Here is a 25,419-nt window from a genome sequence, read left to right on the forward strand (position 1 = left end):
TGAGTTTGTGGCCCTCCAGTTACTTTTCATGTCTATCAGCAGTTCAAGCATCACAGCTCAACCCTGCTCAGCTAATAGCAGTAGCAATAACACTTAAAGTTATATACAGCTTTACAGTCCGCTCTAAGTGGCTTTACAGAGTCAGCATATTGCCTCCAACAACCTGGGTCCTCATTTTACCAACTTCAGAAAGATGGAAGGCTGAGTCAATGTTGAGCTGGTGAGAATCGAACTGCTGGCAGTCAGCAGAATTAGCCTGCAATATTGCATTCTAACTATTGCACCACCAAGGTTGCTAATACTGGAACTGGCAGAAATTATAATACATAGATAGGAAAGAGGTATATATGAGCCCTTGAAGTAACTACAAATGGAAGGGCAAGTGACCAAACAGGTGTTGGGTCTCTAGGCATGGGGTCTTAAAATTGTTCAACCACTGAATGTGATTGTCTACTTTTGTTTCTGTTTCTTGTTGTCAATTTGGAGAGTGCACATTAATCCACAGAGGATGGATTAATGTGCACAGAGGGTGCCACATTTGAAAAATTATCAAGCACTTTTTAGATTCATGCCAGTGTAAATATGTGGAATCTGTCTAACCACCAGATTCAGAGCAGAGATTGAAATTCTCAATCACCCAGGTATAAAATGACTATGTCTCCAGACTTCAGAAAACAGAATATACCACATCATAAAAAGAATTATTCTTAATAGGAATGCATGTAAAATATGTATACTGAGGAATAATGAACAGAAACAACGTATTTTAAGGATGAAATACAGTATTTTCAAAAAGGTATATGGAAGGAAAACCAAATTAGACAAAATATTTTAGACAAAAATATGTATATTACGAAAAACATACAAGGAAATGGGTATGGATTTTCATGATTTTTTTTACCAAATTTACCAACTAATGTAGAAAATAATTTAGGATGGGGAAAATGAGAAATTTAGAGAACTATTCAAATTAGCCTATTGTTATTTTTAAGGGTTGCATGATACCTCTGTGTCCTCATATACTTAATGAGAAAAGTTGTAAAGACAATAAATCTGTCAATATATATGTCCCATTGTTGGAAGTACTAGAAGATATTTTGTAGATATTTTGATTTATTGGTAATTACTGAGGTTTTTTTTTTTTTAAACAACCTTAAGGAAATGTCAGAAAACTGTAATGTAAATCTCAAAGCCTTCTGATTGTTTTCATCAAATGCATCATTAGTATCTCTTAATACTATAGGATATTTAGCATGCAATGGAAGAATAAATGATTGCTGTAAGCCTCCTGAGATCTCCTAGTAGGTCTCCATGGAATTACCAGTAAATGTCAACAACACTCTTATTTATGACATTTACTTTAACAAATATGAATATAGAAAAAAAAAGTAAAAAAGAATCCATGCAACATGTACGGAGATGTGGAATTGTTATCAATGCTATGATATACATTAATTAATATGATATTTCTTACCAGTAGTAGTTGCCCAAGGCAGATCTCCCTATTTTCCAATAAAAATGGCCAAATTGATCCCCTGCCATATCCTTCTTTCAACTTATTGACTTTTTTCAAATTCTCAGATAATTTCATCTTTTGCATGTGACTGATAATTAGATAATGCATCAGACATACACTAGAACTTGCAAAGAAAATTCACAAAACTCAGGGAGATTCTCAAATTATGGGTACTTCTAGATTGTACTTTTCTTACACAATCAACTTATCATGTTTGTGTAATTATGCAGGGAGAAATCCAGTTGTCTCTTTTATTTGTCAATTCTCAATATCTCCCCACACTTTTTCCATTAAATCATAAACATTGCACAAAGAGGAAAAGGTAAATTTGTTATATAAGCTATCCAATTTCAAATGTCCTGAATGGGTATTTTAAAACTGTAGACTGAAGTAGGCTAGACTTATGTAACAACTCATTCTGCCCAAGGCCATCCCTAAAGATACATATTTATAACGAAAAGCCATTTTTCCAAAAATACACTGGAAAAACATTACTGTAAATACAGTAATTGTGGCAAAGGGCTAAGTTTTTATAAATCATTGTAAATATGAAAATCTCAAATTGACACACAATTGAGACAATGCACACTAATGTTATTTTAATTATGTTTACTCTTATGTACAGTATTCTAATTGTTGTTCATAATGTTATTTTTTGATTTCAATGTATTGCAAGCTACTCTGTGAAAATTTGGTTTTGAAGAGTGACATATAAACAAATTAGGAAAAATACAGTGCAAAAGTGGATTGCCTTATTTTCATTAGACTGAACAAAAACAGGATGTCACCCCAGCAGCCTCTGAGCCGAGTTGGAAAAATAACACTGTATGTTATGTTCATTATAGACCATTTCCGTCATTATTACCTTACTTAAGGCTACACAATGTGAATACTTGTTTTAAATGTGGTATATGATGTGGTAGGTCTAATGTCTTCACTCAAAACTATATTCTGCTGGAAAATCTGTTTTAGAACCTTAGAATGGATCCTGAATCTATGGGAACTTTTTCTAAGCTTCCAAATTACATATAAGAGAATGACATTTTGTCAAAAGGAGATCAGTATTTCCATACTGAGTGCTACATTTAATGTAGATAAGGAAGTCTTTAATTATCAAAAGTTGCATTTAAATCTTCTGCCGTTTTAAGGTTGGAAACATATCTCCTAAATAGGGAAAACTAGAACACCCTGATCCTGCCCACGTGTATGACATAGTCCCACCCACCTTGTATCAGCACCCTATCATCTATAGTTTTCCAAAAAATGATGAAGTACAGTTTACTGTAAGATTACCCATCCCTTATTTAGAGAGATAAGTTATCAAAAAGGCAATCTTGTATGATTAGTATGTATCACCATTTTCCAGTGCTTCTCCAAAATCACTGTAACTATTCATGGGTTCTACATTCCAGATGTTGTCTGTCTAGCACCTTGATCTTGAATCTACTTTTTAAAATCTGTCACTTGATTTACTGATGTAAAACCTAATAGGTTTCGGTAAGCAACTTTGAAAGTACTGTGTTTTGTGAAACACTGTCACCTTCTATTGTATTCAAAAGGAATTTAGCTCCAAGCTTCACCAAAATGATAGTCATAACAAAACCTAACTCATAATCCTTCTTCTATATTTTATTTTTTCTTCATGTACACTGAGAGCATATGCATCAAAGACAAATGCCTTGCGTTTCCAATCAGACTTGGCCAATAATGAATTCTATTCTATTCTATTCTATTCTATTCTATTCTATTCTATTCTATTCTATTCTATTCTATTCTATTCTATTCTATTCTATTCTATTCTTGTACTTCGGATTAAAACACACAGTGGATTTCAATTTTTATATACTATGATCATGTGGTGTCTCACTCTAGCTTATTCTAAGAAGCTAAATTGTTCTGACAGACTTTGAAGATGTGACCTTGTCTGACTGTAGCTTTGTATTCAATTGGCATACATACACTTACCTGAGTGGAAGTGCCTCCTTCTTCCTCAGGTTGGCTCAAGGTAAATTCCTCCATCACAGGTTCACGTGTATTCATTACCTCTGTCATGCTGCAAAAATCAGAACAGGCTATTTAAAATGTGAAAGACTTAAGACAGGTCAAATGTCTCATAACATATATTAATTTTCTTATACACAAGCCAGACAAAGTGCACTATGGCTTTTGTATTAATAAACCAAGCTACTATGCCTGTAATCTATTAATAGCATAATTCATATTAGTTGGATTTTTTTGAACTGTGTTTATGAATTTGCAGGGGAAAACCCAGAACTATTTGCACCACAACTTTCAAGTTAAATCTTTCCATATCAATAGCGATTTTTCTCTCTTCTTTACTTCAAATCAAGTCAGAAAAATTAGTGAGACATTAAATCAAAGACAACTCAGAAAAATTGGATGGTGATTCCTTATGACTCAATACATATTTTGTTCTTTTTCTGAGGTTGCAGAAATGAGGTTGACACAATTGATGTCAAGGGAAATATTATGATGAATGGATGAATGGCTGTTCTAGTTTATTGAAGGGGATTAGAGGGGACATGATAACTGCCTTTCAGTATTTGAGGGTCTGTCACAGAGAAGAGGGGATTGACTTATTCTCCAAAGCAGCAGAGGGCAGGACAAGAAGTAAAGAGTGGAAGCTTGTTAAAGAGAGATCCAATTTAGAAGGAAGGAGAAATTTTCTGACAGTGAGAACAATTATTCTATGAAATAGCTTGCCCCCTGGAGCTGTGGGTGCTCCATCACTGGGGGTTTTCAAAAATAGACGGGACAACCATTTGGCTGGAATGGTACAAGGTCTCCTGCCTTGAGCAGGGGGTTGGACTAGAAAACTTCTGAGGTCCCTTCCATTCTATAATTCTATGTTCTACATTCTGTCTTCTACTGCTGTAAATGTTCATTTAAAACTTCCAAGGACAAACTTCATACCAGAACAAATCAAAATTACAGCCTACAATGAGATGCTTCAATCATTTGCAGTGAGACTAGTCCCTAAAGAAAATAACTACTATAATTAGAAAGTTAACATACTCTGCCTGAGAAAATGTATAAAATGACATAACATATGTTGAAATGCTTTGTGGCTACCTTTGTAATTAGATTATTAACCCGCTCCCCATAAATTGCTTATAAGGGGAATGGTTTTTGTGGCACCAGGTGACAGGGGAAATTGGACATTTGCATGAACTAAAAACCAGAAAGTATGTGGCAGGAATCAGTTGAAACGGATGAAATGTCCACTCTGATTCCACACGGCAGTGCTTTCTCAAGGAAAGAGTAGAGAGCAAGAACAGATGACATTTGCAGAAGCAGTGAAGCTTAAGTATCTAAGCATCTTTTGAAAAAAAAATAGTGCAGAAATAAAATAACTATAAAAATGCACAGATGATCTTTCATGCAGCTGAACAATATTAAATGCTTTAAGAGCATGTTGCCAGTTTTTTTTTCAGTTAACAGCCAGTCACCAGGACAGAATGAGAATTGAAACTATTCTGATGTCCTTGTTCAATATCAATTCCATTAGAATTTGAGGGCTCTGTGTTGTGAAGCAACAAGAGAAAATAGGAAACCCGGTATGTTATGTTATACAGATCATTATAAGTTGGCATGCATCAAATTGTTTCTGCCTCAAGAAGGGCTTTGGTTTGAAGAAACTTTGGATCATTAGCCCATTTCCCAAAGTCTGAGCCATAGGCCTGGCATGTCATCAAGCCACAGTTTTGACAATCCATAGAAATGTCTATCATGATTTTTGCTGTTCTGGCCCATTTACTGCTATCCTGCTTGGAAAAGATCTCACAACCATTACAATGAAGCTGTGATGATGAAGGAAAACAATGTAGCCCCTATTTTCAGAGTGAACTTTCTTTTATTCACTGCAGACGATGACTGCTTCTCTTCCTTTTTTTAGAACCAGTGATTTGAAAAGTTAGAGCTGTTGCCAGCTTGTTGATGCAAGGCATAAATAGCTATTCCATAGCTTCTTAATTAGGAGATATATTGGGAGATTTAAGACAATATATGCAGTCTTGAGGAGAATAGAAACTAGATTGCTGTCAGCTTGGAGCCTTGTCTTTTACTTTCACAGAAACCACTGACTATCTATAGAGGGACTCCTTACGCACAGTCACTCAGGCGTTCGTCACTTCCCGCCTGGACTACTGCAATGCTCTCTACATGGGGCTCCCTTTGAGGAGCACCCAGAGGCTCCAAGTGGTGCAGAATGCGCAGGGGATTATGGGAGTGAGAGGGCATTCCCATGTGACACCTCTCCTGCGTGAGCTGCATTGGCTTCCAGTGGTCTTCCGGGTGCGCTTCAAGTTGTTAGTCACCACCTTTAAAGCGCTCCATGGCATAGGACCTGGGTATTTGTGGGACCGCCTTCTGCTGCCAATAGCCTCCCACCGACCAGTACGCTCCCACAGAGAGGGACTCCTCAGGGTGCCGTCAGCCAGGCAATGTCGGCTGGCGACCCCCAGGGGGAGGGCCTTCTCTGTGGCAGCTCCTGCCCTCTGGAACGATTTGCCCCCGGAGATACGAAGGATATCGGATCTCCGGGTTTTTCGCCGTGCCCTAAAAAACTTTCTTTTCCATCAAGCAGGGCTGGCGTGGAAACCCCCCCCCTTTTAAGCCTTTTTTAGCCTTTTAAATTGTCAAATGGGTTTTAGTTTGAATGTTTTAAATTTTGGGCCACAGTTATATAATTCTTTTAAAAATTTTAAATTTTGTATTGGTATGTGTTTTAGTTCTGGCTGTGCACTGCCCTGAGTCCACTAGGAGAAGGGCGGGATATAAATTGAATAAAATAAATAAATAAATAAATATAGCTATTCACTGAAGGTTCAGCACAATTCGCCATACAAACAGACATGCCAAATCATTGTTGCACAAATGACTATCAGATACAGGCATCAAGTTCCCCCTCCAAAAACATGGAAGCAATGTATGATATAAACTGCCTTGAATTAAGCTTTCCGTTCAAAAGCCTCAGTCACCATATGTCCATCCACAGTGACCTACCAGGATTTGCTCAAAGAATCTAACCTGCTGAAGTATCTTTCATTCAGTAATATGCACTGGCTTGGTCAACCCAGATGCCAGCAATATTTATTGGTTCAATTTCTAGATATATCTAGAACTCATTTTAGGAATGGATTGAGATGCTTTCATTTTTTCTCTGAACCAAACCAAGTGTTTGCATACTGACAAAGACTAGCAAAAGTGGTACGTCTACAGGCTCCTTTCTTTCCTACAAATTACATTTGTAATGCACACAGCATGTAGTTCAGCCTACAGAGGGCAAAAACCTAGATCTAAATCTAAGGAGCAAGCTTCTTTCATCCTCTTGACAAAAAGCAGGAATTGGCAGGTGAGTACATCATTAACAACTAAGCATCTGAGCTGGAGTAAATAAGGGGAAGAAAATGGCATAATGAAGATTACATTTACCTTCTAAGGACATGAATGGATTTGTCTCCTGAAAAATCTATGCTTGTTGCCAATGTTCGCTCTGGGAAGGAAGTGTTGTGCCAATTGCGTCAATCACGTAGAGCATCTGAAAAAGACAACATTGGAATGAATCAGAGGATGCAGTGGAAGTGACAAAGCTCGAAGAATGGGCATAATGAACCTGAGATAAAAGGAGAACGAAAGGAAGCAGGCAGTTCCACACCGAAAATTCTACAAAATTCCAAAAGAAAATCCAGGAGAAATTTGTATATATAGTAGATAGACTACGCAGTTGCTGGGATTACAAAGATGCTTGACTTTCTATCTACAACTATGAAATCTGCCACTGTTTCTCCTCTGAGGAATCTTACCAAAAATATAATATTCAACCAAAAATACAAAACAAAAACTGATTTAAACCTATGTAGCTTTCACTGTTATTTCAACTCAGGATCAATAACTATGGATAATATGAGACTCAGAAGGTTTATTATACTTACCTGAAAGAAAGACTTATTGTTTTGTCAAATATTTTTTTATTTAGTGTGCAGGGGTCATCTTAGATTTGCTGCAAATATGGCAAATGTTTCATTTTTGGGGTGAAGGGTAGGGTAGGGGGAAGTGTTCAGTGTCATCTTTTTTAAGTAAATACATTAAAAGTAAATCTGGGTTATGTCATCCTCATAATAAAGAAAGAAAGGCAGCATTGCGATTCCATTTTTGTTGAAAGAGGGATTTCTTCAATTTATTGAGAATTTTATTTCATTTTTAATATTTAGGACTAGAATGGCTCTCCGACGTGTTGGTTAACACTTAAAGTCACACAAAACACTTTCTTCTGAAAACTCATAATGCAACACAAAGGCAGAAAGAAACACTTAGGAAAAAGACTTAAATAAACATTACCAACAAAGGTAATGAATAAGTGTAAACAGGCACTAAAGTTCCCTCTTGCGAAATACGAGCTCCAGTCTCTACCATGATTTTACTTTATCAGAATGCCCAGAGACATTTTTAGAAACTGAAAAGGGACTGTAGGGCTGTGAATGTTTCCACCTGGCTGGAAAAAAGGCAAAAGTAAGATACTGGGCATGGAGTGAGGAAGGTGGTATAGCAGTGATGGCGAACCTTTTCAGCATGACATCGCAGAGCACTATTTCCTCCCAACTGAAGTGGTACCTATTTATCTACTTGCATTTGCATGCTTTCAAGCTGCTAGGTGGACAGGAGCTTGGTAAAGATGGGCGTTCACCTTGTTGCATGACACTTTGGTCTCAAACCTGGGCTGATAAGCCCAGCATTTTAACCACTGAGCCATTGCACCGACCATATTCATTAAGGAGATTGAGGGGGGAAAAACACCTCCCTTCTTCGGATAGTATTCTAATAAAATAGAAGCTCTTTCTCCCCCAAATATTGCTGGTTCTTCTGTTTATACTTTCATATCTTCTTCAGTCTATCTTAATAGAACCTGCCCAATCTAATTCGAGTTTGTCCTTTTGCACAAATTCACAAATCCCCTTGCTTTTCTGCCCAATTTCCAGTCCAAAACAAAAAGCAAAGAGATCGTCTCTCTTCTTTTCTTTAAGATGGTTGAAGAGTTTCACAGTCTACTGCAAACTTGGAGATGGAAATACAGTAAAAGCTGTATTTTATTTTGGCAATAAAGGACCCCGTCTCAATGTTTTCTCTCAAGGGTAGAGCTTAATAAGAGTTTGTGTTGAGGCGCACAGATTTTCTCTAAGACTTTCTTCTCATATTCTATGATCCTCCTGACAGACAAGGTAAACCGGGAAGCTGAGAATCGCATGACACTCAGATCTTTGTTAAAAGTTCAACCTTACAGATGAAATTTTAACTGTTTATAATTTGGGACTTATGGACAGCCAATTAGAAGAGACTTACGAAAGATTGATTTTGAATATGCAGCAAGATTATTATATGCAGAAAGATGAAACAATTCTGAAACTGGGATGGTTTGTAAAGATTATGGAATTGGTGGAAGTGGCAAAATTGACCTGTTTGATCAGTGATAAGACAGCAAGTACTAGAAAAAGTTGGAAACCTCTTATGGACTTTTTGCTGAAAATGAAAAAAATGAAGTGATATTTATGGATTTGCTAATTAAAAAGGACTGAATAGGAGAAGAAGAGAATATAATTTTAATGAGAGAGGAATGAGAATAAGTTTGTAAGTGCTGTAAAAAAGATTGGAAATTGTTTCTTAAATATCTTTTCTTTTTTCTATTTACATCTCTTTCTATACACTTTAATTCTCCACTGCATATTATTTCTTTTGCTTTTCTTTACATTGTTTTATATTTAGCTTTTATTTATCTGTGATTTTTAAAATAAAAATTAAATTAAAAAAAGATAACTAGAGATCAATGGAACATAATTATGGCCAACAGAATTGTGGAAGAAGGCAGATTAGGAGCAAAATCTTTCAGAAATGGACAGCTGCCTTTCAGTCAGAAATGGTACCAAAGAACTAAAAGCCAACACTAGCAGTTATTAAAACAATTGATGACTCAAGTTAAATGGCAGTGCATGGAATATTCCACTTTAACTTTACTTTAAATAATCTGGAAAATACAGGACAGGCTGCATTTGGTGTCTAAATCAGAGGTGGGTTTCAGCAGGTTCTGACCAGTTCTGGAGAACCGGTAGCGGAAATTTTGAGTAGTTCGGAGAACCGGGAAACTGGCACCCACCCCCATCTGACTGGCCCCACCCCCATCTATTCTCTGCCTCCAGAGTCCCAGCTGATCGGGAGGAAATGGGGATTTTTCAGTATCCTTCCCCTGGAGTGGGGAGGGAATGGAGATTTTACAGACTCCTTCCCCTGACACGTCCACCAAGCCACACCCACCAAGCCACACCCACAGAACCAGTAGTAAAAAATGTTGAAACCCACCACTGGTCTAAATATATCAAAGAAGATGGTAATGGATGTCCCAAAATTCTTAGGAGATTCTTAACTTGGTGGATGCTTCCTTTTTTCCTTACCTGCCTGCCTGCCATTTTTTTGACAGTGGAACCTGGCTACAGATTCCAATGGATTTTTTTGTAATGGGGGAGTTGAAGTATGTTGAAGGGAAAAGTGACAGGCAAATAGATTTTGATTAAACCCTCTGCCCATTAGACCATGGCTACCCTCCGGCTATCATGTTGCTTATTAATAGCCATTAAACAAGTCACTGTATATATACACACACACATTGGAATGTTTGTACTGGTAAAAGGACTTGAAAAGTTATGAAAGACAGCAAACATCAGAGTCCAACACAGCATCCAGTCTATCCTTCCCAACTCAAGGAATCTTTAACAAAAATATTTTATGCCAGCCACAGGCATTTCCCTAGAGTTGAAAAAGGTGTCTTTGCTGAAATGAATAGCAGTAGTGTGCAAGCTGTATGCTTTACAGTAACTTGGATCATAGCCACAGAGATTTAACAAACCTTCTTAGTTAGGAATCATTTCAGTCATAATGTAGAATAGTAGATTAATCAGGCAATGGTTTCATTCAAAAATAACAATTAGGAAAAAAAATGTCCTTTATCTTTCAATACTCATTTTCTGAAAAGATCCTGGGTCATTGCAATTAAAGAGATTCTAATGCGCCACAATTACCTCGGTATTTACAAGACAACTCTGTTTTCATAGAATATAGAACATAGAATCATAAGCAGTATCATATTATTTGTTGCTATGGACCTGTATAAAACTTGGCTTTTATTCTGGCTTCTATTCTGTTCCAGGATTCATCTGAAATCTTTAGGCAGTTTTAAACTTTTCTTCTTCCTGCTCTGTCCAATTTGCTTATATTTATGATAAAAATAGGCTGAGATATAATGTCCACATGACGAATGGTAAAATATATTGTTTAAAAAGAAAAGCAAATCTCTTTGTTCTCTAAATCACTGTTCATGATACTAACATCCATTTAAATGCTTGAACCAGGCTACACGTACATTGTTCTTGAAGCAAAATTTTAGCCATTGCAAAAAAAAATTATTATAATATAGAGCAATCTATTCAAACAAGACTGTATAGCCCAGAAGATTTAATGTATGGATTTCCTTCCATCCATCCATCCTCCTTCCCTCTACCCTTCTCCTCTCCATCCTCCCTTCTTCTATGAGCCTAAAAGCCAAATTTTATACAGATCCATAACAACAAACAATATATGGTTTCATTGAGATAAAACAGATTTAAATATAGGAAGCTGTCTTAATCAAAGTTAGATCTATTAATTAAGACTGTTTGCTTGGGATTTGTCTTCCATAGATGCCTACTTATCTGGAGCAAATATATGATCTAGCATTTTACCCAGATACTGTAATATCTAGTTCATATAAGTGATATGGTTCGCTTGCCAACGTATTATTGTTTTTGTTTTTTTAATTTGTATGTTCAGTTTTTCAAACTATATTTAGATTGTTCTTTCTCTATTGTGTTATGTGTATTTCAATCTGAGATCTGCTAATTTACCAATGAGAATGCTAATTGGAATTACAGAACTTGTTTGCAACATTTTCCCCCTGACTGAACCATTGGTCCAGATGAGTGAACAGGCTGGCTAAAAAACAGCATTTGAATTCCTGAATTCCCAAGACAACAGCTTGGATTCCAAATTAACCAGAACATTTTGAAGACTTCTTGTAATCATCCAAACCTATTTTCCAGATACAATATTTCTCCAATATAATATTTGTACAATGGAACCAATGCAAAATTCTAAGCAAAAATATAGAGTTGTCTTGGTGTTTACGTTCTTATAGCAGTAACCAACTGTCCATCTAACTTCTGCATTTTATAGTTCCCTTATAAACATATCGCTTGTATATGAATTCTTCTTTTGCTATATGAACAGAAGAAAACTGTGCTGGATACAAGTGTAATCCATTTACACTCCATAGTCAACTAGATTCTACCACAAGCATAACAAAAAAAGCACTGCCATTCTGTTGTTTCCCCAATGGTTAATTGTTAGTGCCATGGTGCTACTGTAGTTTTATAGCCCCATGAATTAATTCCTAAAATGATAGCTATCATCACATCATGTGCATTGCATTTTATTTGTTTATTCCATGCTTTGCGGAATAAACAAATTATTCCTGCTCTCAGGATAGGAGATAAGATCAGGATAAGCTTTAACAGTAGATTCAGCTAACTGTATACAGTGGCTTTTTAATGGAGAATAAAATATATGATTAACTCCAGCATTACCCTGCCTGCCATAAGTTAGTCATTCATATTACCACTTGAAGTGCTGTTCTCAATTCCAGGAACATTTGATCCTTCAGTATCTGTGACAAATCATCCCTTGTCTGACTCACATTTTAGATGCCTCAAGCTAATAATTCTTCTCTATATAATGTCTATATAGCTTGGTATAATATCCTACCAATTGCTTTACTGAAAGGGAAGGTGACTTGTAGCATATCCCGTTCAGAGGTTGAAGCAATAACTGAAACTTGCACACTGGCACTAGTAAATATTAAATATTGGTCAGATTATCCCAGAACCAATAAAGAAAACCAACAACAACAATAACAACGACTCTATTTCATATAATCACTTGCCTGGTGCTTATGTTTCTACTTGTCTTATGCCCTGGACAGTTCCTGTTTTGTAGAATGTTTTTTTTAAAAAAGGAATGTAATCAAAAGGTTAATAGCAATAGCACTTAGACTTATATACTGCTTCATAGTGCTTTTACAGTCCTTTCTAAGCAGTTTACAGAGTCAGCATTTTGCCCCCAGTTCTCATTTTACCAACCTCAGAAGGATGGAAGGATGAGTCAACCTTGAGCCTGGTGAGATTCGAACTGCCAAATTGCAGGCAGCCGGCAGTCAGCAGAAGTAGCTTGCAGTATGGCATTCTAACCACTGTGCCACTGGGGCTCTTATCCTTGACATATAGTATCCAGGTAAGTTTAGAAAAGACTCCCATGTAAATCTTCATATGTACTGTAACTTTTACTGTGTCAGGGTAGGGTGGAGGGAAATGCTAAAAATTTCAAACACATGCAATTATGTGTCCACATAAACTAGGTTTCTTCACTTTCCTGCTTTCTAATAATAATTTATATGCTGCCTGACTCCCAGTGACTTTGTGTGACCTATTTTACTCTAAATAAATGGAAAGCTATTCCAGTGTCTTGTTCAGTGGATTATGATAGACAGGAGGGGATGTTTGATTCCTATTATAAGTCTCATTGTCTTACATTTAAAGCATAGATAAATGATAGATAGATGATAGATAGATAAATAGATAGATATAATTTAAACATTAAGTAATTTTAATGTTAATTTTAAACAACTTTTAAAATATTAAAAATAAACTTTGTACCAATAGGAAGACTTCAATGAATCAATATTTTTCATTTTGTTCAAACTTGAACAAGTTCTTGAAGTTGGCTAAATTTTGATTATCAAAGGTTTTCTGATTTGGCTGTTATGATTTACAAAGGGAGGAAGAAAGGAAATTCTATGAGCAAAAAACCCCCACATATCTGGAATTTTTATGACTTTCTGAATGTAGACAACAATCATATATATTGTAACAGCTGTATTCAACTTTACTGCCAAGGAGCACAAGACAAGAGAGACCAATGTTACCACAATTTCTTCCTATACCACATTTTTAGGTCAGGTAAAATATTTCAAGACATCCTTGCCAACTTCATGGTGAATATGATTTCATAGAATAATATGGTTGTCAGGGTTCCAAGTAATTCCCCCAATGAAAGAAGACTCTGAGGCTTGAATTTCCTCCAAGTTCCATTTTATTGAAGATGTCATATTGGCACATCTGGGAAAACCCGAATCTGAAATTTTCCAGGTTTTCCCTACCCAAGTGAAAGTTCAAGCCCCTGCCCAGCACCCACATGTCCATCACATGGGCCAATCATCCACCATCCAAACTGGAGATACCTCCCAGTCATCCGACTCCAGGTACCAGGGCAAAGCATCCTTGACTCTCTGAGAAAGGAATGTTATTTTGACTACACATCACCCCTACTCTATGCAATTCCCCCTCCCATTTCCCACAGTAAAAAATGTGGCAGGCCTGAAGGCCCAAACATAAAAGATGGCTTCCAGGCCTGACAACGGTTGGAAGAAGGCATTTAAACCATCAACTGCAATGTCATGGGGTGAGTAGAAATCCAAAGTTTTTTTTTTTTTTTTTTTTTTTTTTTTAAAAACCCAGATGGTTGTCTCTCTATCTTCCATTTCATTACATCCAGGAAATGTCTATGGAGATTCTCAGTCATCCAGGTCATGGTTGTCCCAAAAGTGCTTTTTCAAGAGGCAACTGGACTTTCTGGTTTTTCTTTTAGGATGTTTTGCTTCTCATCCAAGAAGCTTCTTCAGCTCTGACTGGATGATGGGGAATGGAAGGATTTATACTCCTTGCAGGCAGATGGTCATTTGCATTCTTTTAGTGAGTCATTAAGGTCAGAGAGGGGGAGGATACAATATCATTTATCTCCAATCTACAACACAGTCCTTTCAACACTTCCAAGAAGGCTCCACACCCATTTGCACCACTCAGGTGACCCTGATGACACAGATAAACCTCCAAGTGGCCTCAATGAGTCTCTAAAAGGAAGGAAATGTCCAGCTGTCTGCAAGGAGTATAAATCCTTCCATTCCTCACCATCCAGTCAGAGCTGAAGAAGCTTCTTGGATGAGAAGCGAAACATCTTCAAAGAAAAACCAGAAAGTCCAGTTGCCTCTTGAAAAAGCACCTTTGGGACATCCAGGAAAAGAAATTTCTGGGTAATTAGTTCCACTGTTAAACTCAATCAGAATAGACCTTGAAAGGACCTTGGAGGTCTTTTAGTCCAACCCTATGCTCAAGCAGGAGATCCTATACAACTTGAGACAAGTCTCTTCTTAAAAACTTCCAATAATGAAGCACCTACACTTTCTGAAGGCAAGTTGTTCCATTGGTTAATTGTCCTCACTGTTAGGAAGTTTCCCCTTAATTCCAGGTTGCTTCTCTCCTTGATTAGTTTCCATCCATTGTTTCTTGTCTTGCCATGTGGTGCTTCTATTTTCTGGTGGAAAATAAATGGATTTTCTCTTCTTTGTGGCAGCCCCTCAAATACTGGAATGCTGCTATCATGTCTCCCCTAGTTCTTCTTTTCTATAGACTAGCCATACCCAATTTCTGCAACTGTTCTTCATATATTTTAACAACTGTTCTTGCTATTAGGAATTCTTTTTCCAAACAATCAAAATCTGCCTTCCTTTAGCTTTATGATTCCATGTGCTGACAGAACAGGAACATTTAGGCTTCTTAATCCTAACCTTGATGTTCTTCATCCCATTTGAATAACCTTTCCTTTCTAATGCAATGACTCTTAAGGCACGACAACATTAATCTCACATTGTGTCTAATAGTATGGCAGTTCTTATGTACTGTTGACTCAGAACATCCTGTGTGGTTGCGGGATTCTCAGTTCTTTACATTTTTGGCAAAGTCATTGTCTCTCTTTCCTAGTAGCCAAGGCAGGAACACATTGAAGAGTTGAAGAGAGAGAAAGGAGGGGTGGGACAGAGAGAGAGAAGGAAAAAGAGAAGAAGATAGGAGAGAAAGAAAAGGGCAGTGCACAAAACTCATTTCTGTTTAATGATGGTACTTTTGAAATCCACAATGGTATCAAGGAAAACTTTGTCATGTTACATGATCCACCAAAAAGAAATGCACTCATGTATGCAGATCTTTCTGAAAACCGCCTACTGCTTTTCGAATTTAAGTATTTTCTTTTTTCTTCCTCTCTCACTCTCCACCCTCCCCTTCTCCTAAGCAACTGAAGAAAGCAAGATATGTCAGAGACTACAAATCAGACAATTCCATCCTGTTCTTTCTTTTCAGGAGCCACAGTTCCCTTTTCCCACCCACGCTCTACTTGAGCTCTTCGGCTGCTCCACAGGGTTAGAGCTGCTTTCCTCTTCACAGATGTACAGATTAGTTATAAGGTTCTTTTCTTCTCAAAGGTAACAAAATAAACTGAGTCCAGAAGATACAGACACGCTCTGTGTGAAAGGTGGTTCGGGGTGGGGTGTGGGGTGGGGAGGTATGGAAAGGTTTTTTAAAAAAAAAATAAAACAATTTCTGTACTGATCTTCAACTCTTCTGGAGTCTGAAAATGCCTCCAGGCAATATCATATTTTCAGCTGCAGAGAAAAACAGAAGAGGCTTTCTTTTTTTATACTTCATAAATACAAATCTAGCAACTATACACTTCATACCAGTACCTAATTTCCTTCTCCATGTCGCTCCCAAAAAACACAAGTCTTACATATGTCAAATAATCTTTAATGCATGGGTGAAATCCATTAGGTTCTGTATAAATCTGGTGGTGTATAAATCTGATAAATAAATACATTACACCAGGGGTGCTATTCAGCAGGTTCTGACAGGTTCTGGAGAACCGGTAGCGGAAATTTTGAGTAGTTCGGAGAACCGGCAAATACCACCTCTGGCTGGCCCCCAAGTGGGGTGGGAATGGGAATTTTGCAGAATCCTTCCCCTGGAGTGGGGTGGGAATGGAGATTTTGCAGTATCCTTCCCATGCCACGCCCACCAAGCCACACCCCCAAGCCATGCCCACAGAACCAGTAGTAATAAAAAATTGGATTTCACCACTGCTTTAACAGAAATTTTTACTGCATTGTTTTCAAAAGTTATACTTTCCATTTGAAAAGCAAACCAACTTATATTATAAGCCTTTTGTGTTGATTTATGCCAAGCTGTGGAATGCGCTCAGAAAAATGGGAAACCTGGAACTAATGACAACAGGTAGAACAAGCAGGCTTAAAACTGGCAATAGAGATATTAAGTCAAGACAGATAGCTTCTGTCTTTTAGGGTCAACCATCAACAGAAAAGGAACATGCAGGCAAGAAATATAATTAATTCTAGAATCGATTCATCAGGCTGGATTAGAATTGAGTGAATGGAAGTCCACAAATTGATCCATTCATAAGCAGAAGAGAGGAAGAAAATTTTCTAGTGATTTCTTGTTTCCTATGTAACATCCTACACCCTCTGGAAATCTTTTCTGGAGGTCTGGGAGATCTATAACAGATCCCAAAATTCCCAATTCCATACTTATCCAAATGTGTTGATTACTATAGTCATAATTTTCAGACTATGGCAACTAAAGATTTGGAGAGTCCAACACATCTGGACAGAAGGAGATCAGGGAAGCTGAAGAATATATTTTCTAGTTCATGTAAGAAACACCTGATTTTATATTTAGAACATCAATATTCAGTGTATGTTGGGACAGTAAAGAACTTATCTTAACTTTCTTCTATTCTACATCCTTTCTTATATTAGAGTATAATCACATACAAAAGAATATAGTGTACAGTACTTGATCAATGCAGAATCTACTGGAACTGTTATTTCACATGTTTTGAAGACTGGACTTCTATCTATGCAGCCTAATACCATAGTTACTTTCTTAGTAGCCACATCAGACTCAACTTGTATTCGGTTTGTAATCAACTATAACTTCAAGGTATATCTCTTTTGTACTACTTCCAAGCCATACACCTTCTCTCTTATATTTGTGCACTTAATTTCTGATTCCTAAAATGAACATTTATTTTTGTCTTTATTAATTTTTAATTTTGCTTTTTCAAACCACTTCTCTCAAAATCATTCTCAGTATTTTCTTTTTTTAGTGTATTAGCTATCATATCTAGTTTTAGATCATCAGTAGTTTTGACAAGCATTCCGCTCCATCTATTTTTCTGACTAAGCAAAAATGTTGAAGAGGACTGTGTCTAGAATTAAAACCTATAAAAGTCCACTTGACACCTCTCTCCAATTTGATAAGGAACATTTGATGAATACAGTTTTTTGAACCATCTTTGGATACATCCAATAGATTTTTATCTAGTTCTTCCTTAACTAACTTGCTGATTAGAATGCCGTAGGAAATTTTGACAAATGCTTTGCTGCAGTTAAAATATATCAGGCTTATTGCATTCCTCCAATTTACTAAGGACATTACTCAAACAAAAAAAGATGGAATAAGTTTAGTATGGTAAAACTTGCTCTTGATAACTTAATGGTGAACTTTTAGTAATCACAGCATTTTTCTCAAGATTCTTACAGATTGATCTCAATCCAAATACTGAAGTAAGAGTGACTGGTCTATAATTCTCTTGATATCTCTGATGTAGAGAGTAAAATAGCGTTCAGTTGTTTAGTTTACAAACTATTATCTGTTTTATAGAACAATTATACTGCAAAAATTATTTTCAGTTCACAGTTTGCACACTGGTCTCCTGTTTTTCATATTGAGATATCCACAGAACCCTTTTTTTTAAAAAAAAAAACCCACTCAAAAAACTTGAGTTTTTTATAAATAACTCAAGAAGTGAACATACCTAGTATTCCTTCCTCCTCTTATTTTCCCCACAACAACAACCTGTGAGGTAGATTGGGACTGACCCAAAGTCACTCAGCCACCTTTCATGCCTAAAATGGGACTAGAATATAATAACTTAAATGCAAGATTATTGATTCACCTGAGCTAGCATCTGCTTTCTAATCTTATAGTTTGGAAAAGGATTAATTACTAAATTCCAAATGTAAAACTAGAGTCCATTGGCTAAGTTGACTAATGTTAATGGGATCTGTAGTCCAAAATCAGCCAAGGGCCCAAAGCTGAGAAGTACTCAGTTATACAAAATCCTCCAAAACGAATATTATATTTGAATTGGGTGCAAGATGTCTAGTTGAGGATAAAAATGTGAAAGGAACTGAGAAGAAGTACATCGGCTACAATCTTTTTTTTAGCAGACTGGCCTTCATAGCAAATTGAGAATGAATAAGCCTCGGTCCTGCTGTTTGCCTGGTTAAATGTACTCATGTTATAACAACTGGACATGGGTTTTCTAGGCTCTTCCTCATGACTGTGTTAATATGCACATGTCCACTCCTTGAACTTTTGTTCTGAAATTCTGATTTGTCTAAGGCAGCTTCTCGTATGAAAGGGAAAGGGGAACATAACTTGTATGAAGTTGCATTACATTTTCTGTATTTTAACAGCAATGCATTCATTGGTTGTGTCGCACATGCTTAACTTTTACCAACGTAGTGGCTAAATTGGGACATGTTATGCTTGGCTTAGAGTGCATTAGATTTTTATGCAAACCAAGCATGTTTTGCTATGTTTCTGGGTTGTGCTAACAATGTCAGTATCAGTATTAATTGTGTTTGTTGTATGAATGCAGCCACTGAGTGCCATCCTTATGTGGATTAAATAGTACAATATTGTATATCCAAGGAACCAGGATAAAGATGAAATAAAAAGATGGAAAGATTCTCCATGTAAACCAAGAATACCTGATGAGCTCAGAACACTCACTATCTGTTGGCATGAGGGAAATGGAATTGAGTGTCTTGGAACAGGGCATGATAGGATGGACAGCTGCAAAACGGCACGGCTTTTTTACCTTTACAGCTATGGAAAAGAGGAAATTTGAGGATGGTTTCCTTGGCATGATAGAGCTAAATCATTGAACCCAACTGCCTGGCTAGATGCTTGTTTTCCATGAACATTATAAATCTTTCTTCCACATATTATTTATTTCCAGAGGAATTAGTCTTGCATTATTCTACAATATTCTCTTCAGTGTCATTATAAAGTCTATGCTAGCCTGTCCCTTCATAAATCTTTCTTTATGCTTGGGTTGTGCTGCATTTATCAAGTGCTACGGGAGCTGATGACAGGGTAAATCCTAGCACCTCCATCTTCTTCTTCCCCTTTTTTGGACAGAGCTTCAGTTTTGAATGTTCTCAATCTACCAAGCAGGAAAGCATGCTAACTGTTCTTCATTGAGCAACTACGACCAAATGTCTGTACATGGTTTCCCCTAACAGAAGGATGTGTGGGCAAATCTTTCAGAACACGAACAAGGCCAGACAATTATCAAGAATGGAGAACAGAATATGTGAGAGATTCTAACATGTCTGTCTGTCTCCCGCTTAGGAAAATTTCCACAAAGAATATTAATTTCATATGGTATAGTGACAGAAATAATTTACAGCACAAGTAATTTATCTGATTTATACTGTGCCTTTCAAGACACTTAACAAAACTTGAAAAACAAATTATGAATATAAAAAGGTTAAAAATAAAGATTAAAATTAATACTAAAATAGGCACAAAAACATTTAACAATAAAAAAGGCTGGTAAAGGAGATGCAGCTTTGCACATTTTCTGTAAGAGAATATTAAGTGCATTATTTACCCCTTAGTGTATTCCCCTCTCTCCCCCTCCCCCTCCCTTCCTCCCCCCCACCCAGTATGTGTGTGTTTGCATAGATATTGGTGCAGGAAATTACATTAAGATATTACTCAGGGGTGAAATGCTCCTGGATCTGGTAGCGATTTTTCCCTGTGGTTCGGCGATCCGGTAGGTTTACAGAAGGCATAAGGTTCTGCGCATGTGCAGAAGGTGTGTGCACACACGGGACGCATGCGCAGGACGCGTGTGCTTCCGAACCGGTAAGGAAGGTAAGTAGATTTCACCCCTGGTATTATTCCTAAGAAAATATATACAAGAGCGGTGGTGGTGCACTGGTTAGAATGCAGAATTGCAGGCTAATTCTGCCAATTGCCAACAGTTCAATCCTGACCAGCTCAAGATTGACTCAGCCTTCCATCCTTTCAAGATTGGTAAAATGAAGACCCAGATTGTTGGGGGGACAATATACTTTGTATACCACTTAGAGAGGGCTGTAAAGCACTGTGAAGCGGTATATTAGTCTAAGTGCTATTGCTATTATAGATTGCTAAGGCAATCTTATGTATCTGTTCTGAAGTAAACTTTACTGCAGCTTTATTTCAGATAATAGAATATGTGACTACAAACCAAAGTCTTATAGCAAGGGATCTCCAAATAAATGGTAGCAAGCCTCTGATGCATTTGATTTGCAACGAGTTGGGCAGCATAGAAATATGATTAATTAAATGATGTTTTCCTAAACTAAGCAAAAATGATGAGTTAACTTCATAATCCATACTTAATTGCCAATGGCAATTTCTTAAAACAGGTTTAGCAAATTAAAGGTAAGTTAGCTTTATCTTTGTTCCAGATATACTGGTGATACATGTTTCTAAATGTTCTCAATTTTTTTCTGATGAATAATTAAAGTTGCCTTTTGCAAATTAAGTCCTGCCTCAGTAATCATGTATTCTTCTTCTTCTTCTTGTGCCATATCCATCATCGGATGTTGGCAATCATGTTGGTGATCCTATTTTTATCAACAGCCACACAAAAAAAATGCTGCTGAATTTTGTCCAATCATGTATTGGTAAAAAAAAAAAAGCAGCAAATGCACCTTCCTTTAGAAATAATTTGACAGAGACTTTCAAAGCCTGTTAGGAATATTTCACTAAACCTGTGGAATAATAGAAAAAGTATTTTTTGTTTTGGTAATAAAAACTAGGAAACAGAATTATGATGAATAAATAGTACAGCTGTATAAAGCTTCTCAAATATGTGATTTGGAACACACAAAATATTATTCGCTCTCTCCCCCCCCCCTTTTATGTATGCCTTTGAGACAGTATTGATTCCTGGTGATTGCGTGGACAGGTTCCTGCAGTTTTCCTGGCACAATCTCAAAAGTGGTTTGTCATTGCCTTCTTCCAAGGTCACTCTACTGACTTTGTATGTAAGGTGGATAATTGATACAAAGACATGCTGAAAGCCTCTCTCAAGTCCCTGGATATCGACACCACCTCCTGGGAAACCCTGGCACAACATGGCGCACGTTGATCCACCAAGGCTGCCAGGCATTTGAAGACAAGAGAAGTGAGCACTCTACAAATCCAGAACTGCAAATGCTGCAACAATGGTGCTCACACTGTCTGCCCGACATGTGGCAGAACATTCCGTGTCCGTATAGGCCTTACCAGCCACCTGTGGACACACCGTGGACAGTCCACAACCCGTTAGATGTTAAGGTCCTCTTCGAAAACGATGGACGAACAACAATGTAGGGTGGAACTAAAACCCATTACCTCCTGGCTTCTAGTCTTGTGCCTTAACCATTATTCTCTACTACCCATCTTTAAATCTCTACTACCCCTACTCTTTAAATCAACTGTAACTTGTAAATGTTTCACCCAAAATTAGAGTGGAGGGGATGAGGAAGTTTGTTTTTACTGTTGTTAGATTTATATTCTGTTTGCTCTCCCAAAGGAGCATAGCTACAAGTGAGCTCAATGACAGCCTAATGTTCTTACATACTGAATTATTAAGTCTGTTATGACAAAAAAGAACAGCAAAGTTTCTAAGTTTGTTCACTAAACTGGGAATAGAGGCATTAAAGAAACATGTGATTCAAAAGAATCAAGTATCAAAAGATGTATTTATCTAAATAATTTATATAGCTACTTGTAGCCCTGGGTGGCTCACACAATTAAAATAACAACAAAACCAATATACAAATACAAATAAGCAACCAAAAACAAAACTGTTAAAATCCAATTAAAACCTATTAAAATTTATACTGATAGTTCTCACTTAACTACCTTAATTATGGCTGGAATTTCCATCGCTAAGCAAACTGGTCATTAGGTAAAACATCATGCAATCACCTCATGATTTAGTGATTTAGTGACAGCAGTCCTGATATGAGCCGCGGTGGCGCAGTGGTTAGAGTGCAGTACTGCAGGCTACTTCTGCTGATCACTGGCTGCCAACAGTTTGGCATATCGAATCTCACCAGGCTCAACGTTGACTCAGCCTTCCAACCTTCCGAGGTCGGTAAAATGAGGACCCATATTGTTGGGGGCAATATGCTGACTCCGTAAACCGCTTACAGAGGGCTGTAAAGCACTATGAAGTGGTATATAAGTCTAAATGCTATTGCTATTGCTATTCCTGGTTGTGTTCCCTAATTAATGGGACCCATAATAAGCCTCTTCTGCCTGACATGATGGGATGGGTAGATGTAACCAAGAAGAGGCGGTCCCTCAAATAACCGAGTCTCATGCCATGTAGAGCTCTACATGTCATCATCCAGCACTTTGAACTGAACTTGGAAGCAAAAGTGCACTTATCCAGAAGTGCATATAAACTATCTGTGTCATTGTATTTTTCACCAGTTGCAGTTTCCGCATGTTCTTCAAAGGTAGTCTCATGTAACTATGAGCACATAAAGTAATCCATGTAAGAGATAATCCAAGCATGAGTCACTGAGAGCAGAGCCTCTCAAAAGACGAATGGGTGAAGCTGGCACACAATCTGAAGTTGTGCAAAGGGCCTCCTATCTGTGCCTCAGGCAGAAGTCATGAGCCCAACAGGACCCTCAGGTCGTGCATAGGGTCTCTTGGTAGCAGTGTCACCCCATCTAGCACCAAAGATGGTAAGTTCAAAGAATCTGAAGGCCCCAAAACCCAAAGCCACCCAGTTTGCTCGGGTTGAACTGAAGCCTATTGGGGAGGGTAGGTAGGAAAGGATAGACCTACCTTCACAGATAAACTAATAGGGTCCAATATCTAATTGTCATCTAATTGTTAAGGGTTGAATTAGGGCTGGGAAAACATGAGTTCCAGCGCTCCTTCAAGCATAGAAGTCATCAAGAAGGCATAGCGGTGAAGACCTGGCTTTCCGGCAGGCCTGGGGCCGTTGATCTCACTCTTGCGATCCGGCGAGATCCGGCCATGAATGGTGTGAATGAGTTTTAATGTTTTTAATTTTTAAATGTTTTTTATAATGATTTTAAATGCATTGTGAGCCGCCCTGAGTCTTTGGAGAGGGGTGGCATACAAATTGAATTAATAAATAATAATAAAATAAATCAGGATGACTTTGGGCCAAGATTTGGTGATAATATAAATTGGATGAATGAACGAACAAACAAACAAACGAATGAATGAATGAATGAATGAAGTGAATGGCTCACCAAAATGGCATCCTATTCTGCAGCTACTGAAAAAAGGCAAAAGCTAAATTAAGGATCATTAGCAAATGAATAAAAAGTAAAGTTAACAGCATTATATCCTTAGATAACTCCAAGAAGCAATCACATTTGGAAGACTGTACTATTTTATTGACTGCATATTATAAGGATACAGTAGACAGAACTGGGAAAGTACAGCAAATAATAGCTGCAATAATCAAAGGATTAGAACAACTCCCTTGTCAGAAAATGTTAGAAACTTTGGGGAATTTTACCTTTAAACAAATAATTTAATATGTGACAGAGTATATAAAATATTCTGCATATGGAGAAAGTAGGTAAGGAATAGTTTTTTCTAGTTCTCTCACAATATTAAAAACCTAGAGCCAATTAATGAATTTGAATGGGAAAAGTCTAGATCAGTGTTTCTCAACCTTTGTAGCTTGAAGATGGGTGGACTTCAACTCCCAGAATCCCCCAGCCAGCACTGCTGGCTGGGGGATTCTGGGAGTTGAAGTCCACCCATCTTCAAGTTTCCAAGGCTGAGAAACACTGGTCTAGATGGAAGAAAAGTAGTATTGAATTGGCTACCACCAGTTGTAGTTGGACCACTAACCTGAATTCCTTTAAAAGGGGATTGGGAACATCCATAAAGGATGTGATACATCTTATAAATAGTTTGAATGTTTGCATTCAAAACTCTGTGTTCTACTACTTGAGATGTGAGAGTGTTTTGTCTCTTTCCAGATATTAGACTTCAGAAAGTTGTTTGGGGTATTCCATATGTGTCTGCTGCTGTTCATACTGTACCATATTTCAGATACTTTCAGAAACAGGCAAACTTCCCTCGGAATGTCTGAACTGACACGTTCCGGGGAATATGAGAGTTTGCACGTCCCTTTCAGTTCCTATAATGGCACTGACTACAGATTACCATACCTCCAATATCACAAGTAGCTGCCCTCTCTTTATCTATTGTTGAGAAATGCAGACAAGAGGTCACCACATTCATGTCATCATCTGCAGCATGAGTAGCAAAATGTTGTGTGTGATGGGCCTGATCCAATAGGGCTCTGTTGATATCCTCAAGCTCATAAACTGGCTAGACTAGTTAGGTCAATTTTGAGGGCTGAAAAAAAAAAAACCATCTGAAAAGACAGTCCATTGACTAGGCTGCCCTCTTTACCAACGGTGGGTTTAATTTTTTTTTCTACCAGTTCTGTGGGCGTGGCTTGGTGGGCGTGGCAGGGGAAGGATACTATAAAATCTCCATTCCCTCCCCAATCCAGGGGAAGGTTACTGCAAAATCCCCATTTTCTCTCAATCAGCTGGGATTTGGGAGGCAGAGAATAGATGGGGGCGCGACCAGTCAGAATTTTTACTACCGGTTCTCCAAACTACTCAAAATTTCCCTTACCAGTTCTCCAGAACTGGTCAGAACCTGATGACTTTACTAAAAGTCATTCTGCATTTGGGTCAAGTCAGTATATATTAT

The 25,419-nt window shown here is 37.5% G+C and overlaps 1 protein-coding gene across 2 annotated transcripts in view; it reads right to left on the reverse strand.

Moving 5' to 3' along the window:
- Positions 1-25,419, reverse strand: part of LBHD2 (LBH domain containing 2) — a 47,064-nt gene that overhangs the window by 4,350 nt on the left and 17,295 nt on the right. For both annotated transcript variants that reach the window (XM_087872088.1, XM_087872091.1), the window contains exons 2-3: positions 6,971-7,076; positions 3,482-3,569 (exon numbers count right to left, since the gene is read on the reverse strand). In XM_087872088.1, the coding sequence (XP_087728214.1) occupies positions 3,482-3,568 (87 nt within the window). In that variant the 5' untranslated portion in view covers position 3,569; positions 6,971-7,076. The remainder of the gene's footprint in view (positions 1-3,481; positions 3,570-6,970; positions 7,077-25,419) is intronic.

The sequence above is a fragment of the Pantherophis guttatus genome, chromosome 1 (assembly GCF_059756535.1).
Source record: "Pantherophis guttatus breed Tessera chromosome 1, ASM5975653v1, whole genome shotgun sequence".
Lineage (NCBI taxonomy): Eukaryota > Metazoa > Chordata > Lepidosauria > Squamata > Colubridae > Pantherophis > Pantherophis guttatus.